Raw genomic sequence first — 7,816 nt, forward strand, 5'->3', positions numbered from 1 at the left:
TTATCTCTAGTAGGCCTATTTGTCGCTGATGCCTGTTTGCAGGGCTCCAACGATACCTACTGACTTAGTTTGTTTATCTCTAATAGGCTTGTTGTCTTTGATGGTTGTATCAACCGCTTTCATTTTTTTGGATATTGCTCATTGTAAGTTCTGGTTGATGGTTTTGTTAATTCAAAGTCAGGCTCATCTCAAGCCTTCTCTCTAATTTATTTTGTTGCATAGTATTATAATTACGAAGGCTTCCTTTTGTTCATAAGATATGAGTATTATAGGAATAGAAAAATCATAAGCGAGATGACATGTATCTCAATTGCTATAGGTGAAGAGGTATCATTCGATACACATGAAATGAATTTTTTCACTTGAGTCTAGCCTAATGTTATTTTTTCTTTGAAATGTGAATGATTGGTTTCTATCCTATGTAGGAATAGGAACTCATTCCTACGAAATCAAAGGGTACCAAAGAATTATTTCCTACAAAATTCATATCCTTTATTCTTTAGAATTCCTACAAAATTCATGTAAATTAAAGGAGGCTGAAATTTTAATAACATTGTTTGTCAGATCAAAATGCAAGGGAACTCCCACATAGTCTGATGGCTTTGAGCATGAATTTTGCTATAATTTGTAGCATAGCATTAGTACCATGAAATGTAAACTTCGACAAAAAAATTCAGCAGCTAGCACATACACATAGTATGATGGCTACCTTATAATCAACTAATGTTATGTAAATTGTCAGTAAAATATTGTGCAGATGTGAGCCAAAAACACTATGCTCATTTGATTCAAAGGAACTATATAGGAATTTTGGAGGATTGAAATCCTTGGGAATTTTTTCCTATGTTGGTCCTTTTATTCGTAGGATTGGATGCTTTTCTATGAATTCTTTTGTACTACATTTCATAAGAAATCTAGCATCCAATTCAATCTATTTTTATAATTCCTTTGCTTTTCTATGACATCAAACACTCTTTTTAAAGTTGGCATGTCACTCTAATCCTCTACCTTTTCTATTCCCGCAATTCTAGGCCTCCTTTGGTTTAGAGGAATCTTGTAGTTCGTAGGATAGGATTTCGATAGGAAAAAAATCCTTTAGAGCCCTTTGGTTTGTAGGAATGGAATGCTATTTCTATGGAGGGATTTTTCCTATCCTCCACATTTCATAGGAAAATAAACATTAGCCTAGACTCAATGGAAAAAATCATATGATGTGAATCAAAGGGCATCTCCTTTCCTATTCCTACTCATAGGATTTGAGATACATGTCATCTCATTTCCTATGACTTTCCTATTCCTACGATTTTCCTACCCTATGAACCAAAGGAGGCCCTAGAATCCCGCGAGTCAAAGAGGGCCTAAAGATAAGTCGCCGCCTCCTCCTCCTCCAAAACAAAAGCTAGGGTTCCTGCCTCTCGCCGGTGCCACCGCAGGCCCGCCTCGTCTGCGGTGGCCTTAGGGTCATGGGGACGCGGTGGATCCTGGCAAGGGCCGACGGGAGGGCTCCGTTTCTAGCCGTTTCTTTCAGTTTTATTAGGGTTTGTGTTTTGCTCGGGAAGGCAAGACGGCGGCGGCTCCCTGAAGATGGAATAAGGGTCTCCCCGCCTAGCTCCCGTTCCCGCGGTGCGTCTAGCATCGTTGGTGGGCGTGTGAAGGTGTGTCTCCGGCGGATCTATTTTTGGTAGATTTACTCGGATCTCGTCTTGTTCATCTACCTCCGCGTTTCTTCGGTTTGGATCCTTTTGATATACTGCATTCTTCATCGGCGGCGGTTGTTGTTCTGCTATGCTGGTCCTATGGGGCCTTAGCACGACAACTTTCCGACTGTCTACTACAACAAGTTGTGCCCAACTCTGGACATTGCAGGCTTAGCATCTATTTTTCGTATATCGCTCCACCACACCGAGAAGAGGTATGTGTACCTCCAGCAATAACAAGAATGGAACCATAGGCTTCTATGCTGGGAGCATTTCGGGGTATAGGTCTAACCACCTCAACTCCCCGCGGCCTAACCCCTTTTCTTCTTATCATATCACAAGGGCGCGGCTCTGTGTGGTATATATAGTACTGTGGAGCAAGTTTCGGAGTCCTTTTCCACTCATTGAGGATTCTATCTAAAGAAGAAGGTCAACGGGGGAGACTACTTTGAAGTCCGGGCTGAACAAACTACTTCTCCTGCTACCAAAACAAAGAAATAAGGAAATAAGATGGATTCGTCTAATAAAATACCCAATGTCTGTAGTTGAAGAATTGTTGGATGAGTTATCTTGTGTGCGATGGGGGGCGATGACAGCCGCGCGCCTTCGGCTCGCTTCTATGCTTGTAATCGTCGTTGGGTGGTCTACGGGTCTAGATGTAATTTTTATTATTTCTGGTGTTCGTTGTACTGTCATAATTGAAGATTAATTGACCAAAAGTTTTTCGAAAAAAGAAAAGAGGCCCTAAAGATATTAATTACACCTTTCGCAAAAAAAAGATATTAATTACGCGGCCTGCTTGGAAGAGGAGTCTTGGTAGGGTAGTACTTAATTTAAATTTGCCTTCAAAATACCAAAATTTTACCAGGAAATATCAGCTTTCCGTCTACGTCAACGGTCGAGGTCGTTAGTATACTAGTCTACTCCTGAGTCAGGCCCACCAAATTGTTCCAAGTCCAAGTAAGCAAACCATGCCTCGTCTCCATGGCCGCTCCCCAGCTGCGCTTGCCATCCACCACCTCCTCATTTCGTTCCTCCTCGCGCTGCTCCCGCTGGCGTCTGCGCAGCAGGAGTACGAGGCCAACGCGCAGAGCGACTGCTACGCCAACAACGGCAGCTCGGTCCTCGGCTACACCTGCAGCAAGAGCAAGAGCAACCACGCCAACTCCTCCTCGGCGTCGGCATCGGCATGCACCACCTACCTGGCCTTCCGCTCCGATCTGCCCGGCTACGGCTCCCCGATCACCGTCGCCTACCTCCTCAACACCAGCGCGTCCGCCGTCGCCGCCGCCAACTCCGTGCCTGTCGCCTCCGCGGTCCAGAACGGCAGCCTGCTCCTGGTCCCCGTCCGCTGCGCCTGCACGGCGGCGGGGCACTACCAGCACGACGCCGCCTACGCCATCCAGTTCGACTACGAGACCTACTTCTCCATCGCGAGCGACGTGTACCAGGGGCTCTCCACCTGCCAGGCGATGATGGCGCAGAACCCCGCGCATGATAGCCTCGATCTGTACCCCGGCATCGCCCTCACCGTGCCGCTCCGCTGCGCGTGCCCTTCCCCCGCGCAGACCTCGGCTGGAGTCAAGTACCTCGTGACCTACCTCCTCGACTGGGACGACGACGCGTCCACCGTCGCCGACCGCTTCCGCGCCGACTACCAGGCCCTGCTTCACGCCAATAGCATCACCGACGACACCACCGTGTACCCGTTCACCACCATGCTGGTTCTGCTCAAGGATAAGCCCACCTCTGAAATAGCGGTCCTGCCGGAGCCACCCACACCGTCACCGTCACCAGCACCGTCCGATGTGGTGTCAGTCCCGCCGGCGAGTTCCGCTGAAGCAAGCAGTGGTCCTAGGTGGCGGGTCGCCGCCGGCGTTGCTGCTGGATGCAGTAGTGTTCTTACTTTGGGTGCCGTGCTTGCTCTCTTCTTGCTATGCCGTTGGTGTCGGCGGCATGGCGACCGCGGTGACCGAAGCAAGGCCACCCTACCGGCAGTGGAGCATGCTGTGTCAGACGGGCCGGCGAAGGGAGCTTTGATGTGGCCGATGGTGGTGCGCGAGGCGGTGGGGTCGCTGACCGTGTACGACTACGGGGATCTAGAGAGGGCGACGTCATGTTTCTCGGAGGAGCAGCGTATTGGAAACTCGTCGGTCTACCGCGCGGTGATCAACGGCAGCGCTGTGGCCGTGAAGCGAGTACCCGGAGAGGGCGACGTGGGCACTGAGGTGACCCTCCTGGGGCGCGTCAACCACTCGAGCCTCATCCGCATGTCCGGCCTGTGCATGCACGGCGGCTATACCTACACAGTGTTCGAGTTCGCCGAGAACGGCGCGCTCAGCGACTGGCTCCACGGCGGCGAGGAGGAGGAGGGCCGCGTGCTCGGCTGGAGCCAGCGCGTGCAGGTGGCGCTCGACGTGGCAGGCGGGCTCAACTACCTGCACAACTACGCCGATCCTCCCTACGTGCATAAGAATCTCAAGGGCAGCAACATCCTCCTCGACGCATGCTTCCGCGCCAAGCTCTCAAACTTCGGCCTCGCGCTCGCGATCACCGACGACGACGACCGCGGCGGCCCGTGGATGACCCGGCACGTGGTCGGCACGCAGGGTTATATGGCGCCCGAGTACCTCGAGCACGGGCTGATCGGCCCCCAGCTCGACGTGTTCGCCTTCGGCGTCCTCGTGCTTCAGCTCTTGTCCGGGAAGGAGGCGGCTAGACAAGACGACGACGGCGGCGGCGGCGAGAACGGGAAGGTGGCATTGCTTTGGGAGGAAGCGGAACGGTTGGGCCTGGGCGGCGGCGCCGGCGACCTGTTGGACAAGGTGACGGCGTTCGTCGACGGTCGGCTGCATGGGCAGTACCCGTTGGACGTGGTGTTCGCCATGCTCGCGTTGGCACTGAGGTGCGTGGCCCGGGAGCCCCGGACGCGGCCGTCCATGGCCGAGGTGCTCCTTTCGCTCTCGGGGATGTATAATTGGACAATAAATTGGGACCCTCGGTGCCCTGACCCCGAGGGCTCCGGAACTCCTCACGAATAATAGGTCCAGATTACTACTGTACTACGGCATCCAACACGGCGGGTCACCGTGGGTGTATCTTTCCCAAGACGTAGGCATCTTAGAGCATCTCCAACGGCGACCTTGAAACAAGACACTTGATGCAAAGAAATCTTTTTTTTTGCATCACTTGAGCCCAAAAAGGAACTCCAACAGCTGCCCTAAACATAAAAAGTTGTGGTGCCCAAAAAAAATAAGACCAAGGTGATCCACATTTAGATCACACGCTGTCGTGCCTAAATGTAAAAAACGATGCACGCGTGTGGCCAACTGCCATATGAAGTTTCACCCTGTGGCTCTCGTGATGCCGCTGCCATGGAGCGCACCCCCGACCACGCCGTCGACCCTGCACCTACCGGACCTAGGTCCCCCCCCCCCCCCCCCCCCAAATATGTAAAGTTCTTGGTCTTCTCATTTGTCAGCAAAACCCCGGCGAAAATAACACCTTCAAAATGATTGCTTACTCCAACAAACATATCAAAGGGCATGTTGTATATGTTTGCTCCATAGGTGGTGCCAAAAGTGATTGCATCACCAAAATAGTGATCTGCAGTGAAAGCAAATCTATCATCTTGCGCAATCATTTCTCGAAATATCTAAAATGTTTTAGCAATATCATTTGTAGATTTTCACTAGCAATCTGAGAACAAACAGTTCTAAGTTTTGTTTTGCTAAATGGAACATTTTTCGTAGATCCATAGACATCAGTTATTACTAAATTAACCCTAGTCAGAGAAATGTTGTTTTGTCTGAGATGTTTGATAAGATCTCTAGCTACTGTATCAATGTGTTGACGTGAATACAAATGTTTCTTTTCTCCACAGCTTTCAACAAGTTCATGGTTGTGCACTTCTTTGAAGGACTTTACGCTGCTCCTCCATATCTAGTAGTTGAAAACTTGATTTTTTTTGTTAAAACCCTGTAAACGGTAAGAAAGATTATTTTAAACTTTTTATTATCAATGGTACACAATGGACAAGTGACTTGAGGATGTGTATGTACGTACACTATATTGGCACTTGAATTTTTGCATTTTTTTTATTCCTTTGCCATTAACCCAGTTACCTCCATTTCGTATACCAAATCCAACGACCCAAGAATAGGTGTTGTAAAAGTCATACGCCTCTCTATCTGATGGAAACTTCATACCCATAGCAGGTTTGAACATATCAATTGATCTGTCTGCACAATAAACCATCATTCCACGCTAGATAGCCGGATTAACATTTACACCGAATAGAGATAAGCAATAAAGTAAGAAGTTTTAATTTGATATAAGGAAAAAAAATCAAATTTTCTATTATCAGACTCATTTTCAGCAGGTTCATCTAATATTCGGTTGTACGCCGAGAACAAATATTCTTCATCAAAATATGGAGTTTCTACTTCGTCATTTTGTTCTGAAGATTTATTTACAGATGATATATACCAAACTTGGATTGCACCTCATCCATGTCATTATTGTATTCTTCCATATCAACTCTAAGTAAAAAAATGTTAGGTTAGCTTCACAAAGTACATCTATTTTATCCTAATAGATATAACGAAAATAAGTATACACTTTCATAATATTAGTCCTAGATGATTAAAATTTAATTAATTTCTTATTTTTTTTAGCATACCTTAGGTTCGCTTCAAAAAGCACATCTCTTCCATCGTCATTTGTTACGCTATTCACCATGCTATCTTCAGCACTTGGGCAATCTAGCATGCTGATTTATATAAAAAATCAATTACTGTTGTTTATAATATATGTTGTAACTATATAAAAAACCATTCTTACATATATTACCTTGAATTGACGAACTGGTTTGGATGCTGAACCATTGTCAGTAGATCCATAAAGCTACCCATCATAATTTCGTCCCCAGAATCCATGGTATAAATTTTGCTGCAGATTGCATGACCTTGAATTAAGGAATGAGCATATCATATAATACATTTTTTATGCTCAGTGTAACCTTATTAGTAATGATCATATATAACACATATAAGAATTAAGAAAGGAAAAGACATTCTATGTAGTACTTTTTGTTTATGTACATACACTAGTAGAAAAAGGGTCAAATGTGAAGCACATTAGTGCCGGTTTGATTTTGAGCCGGCACTAATGTGTCCATTAGTGCCGGTTCCAACGGCTAGGTGGGCGGAGATCATTAGTACCGGTTCGTGAGCAACCTTTTGTACCGGTTCATGTCACGAACCGGTACTAATGATGCTGCGTAAGGCTGTGGTCAGGCTGGGGCCCCACAGGCACCTTTAGTACCGGTTCGTGCCATGAAACGGTACTATAGTTTCTTAGTAAGCTGTTTTTTAGTCCCACCTCGCGAAGAGAGAGGCACTAGGAGCGGTTTATAAGCCCTGAGTGCAGAGACGATGAAGGAGAGGCGCAATGCTCATCTGCACGTTGCTTAGCTTTAAGCCTTGAGGAATAGTGTAGACTGCACGGAGCTATGTGCAGTGCAGTTTGCACTATTCCGAAAGGCTTGAAGCTAATTAACGAGCATTGTGCCTCTTTTTTATCTTTAATAACTTATTACAACTCCGGACTTCTTGTGTTACAGCAAAAACTGGACGCACTTCGTGTACAAACTGGACAATCTCTTTCGAAGTATCAGGGTTTCTGACGAGAACTCATTTGTTACATGGGCACTTCATTTTTTTAAACTTATTACAACTCCAGACTTTTTTGCGTTCCGTACACACCATTCAAACAGACGTCATCAATTTCCAACATGTTCTGACATCATTTGCTGTTTTTCAGTCATTTGAACTCCAGCCTATTTTTGCATTCAGTATGCATCATTCAAAGCGACGTCATCAATTTCCAACATGTTCTGACATCATTTGTTGTTTTTCAGTCATTTACCCATTTGTTTCGAGAGCTAAATGACGGTGAAATTAAAAATCACTACAAAATGAACTCTGAAAATGTTGGAACTTGGCATGATATCATCATTTCGCCCGCATAGCATGTGCAAAAGAGTAGAGAGGGTCACGGCGAAAACTGGACGCACCTCGTGTACAAACTGGACAATCTCTTTCGGAGTATCAGGGTTT

General features: G+C 46.7%; 1 protein-coding gene across 1 annotated transcript; it reads left to right on the plus strand.

Annotated features, from left to right (window-relative positions):
• Positions 1-2,668: 2,668 nt before the first annotated feature.
• LOC123055934 (protein LYK5-like) lies at positions 2,669-4,785 on the plus strand. Its single transcript, XM_044479738.1, has one exon. It carries the CDS (start codon positions 2,669-2,671, stop codon positions 4,736-4,738), a length of 2,070 nt encoding a protein of 689 aa, XP_044335673.1. The 3' UTR covers positions 4,739-4,785.
• Positions 4,786-7,816: the final 3,031 nt, after the last annotated feature.

The sequence above is a fragment of the Triticum aestivum genome, chromosome 2D (assembly GCF_018294505.1).
Source record: "Triticum aestivum cultivar Chinese Spring chromosome 2D, IWGSC CS RefSeq v2.1, whole genome shotgun sequence".
Taxonomy (NCBI): domain Eukaryota; kingdom Viridiplantae; phylum Streptophyta; class Magnoliopsida; order Poales; family Poaceae; genus Triticum; species Triticum aestivum.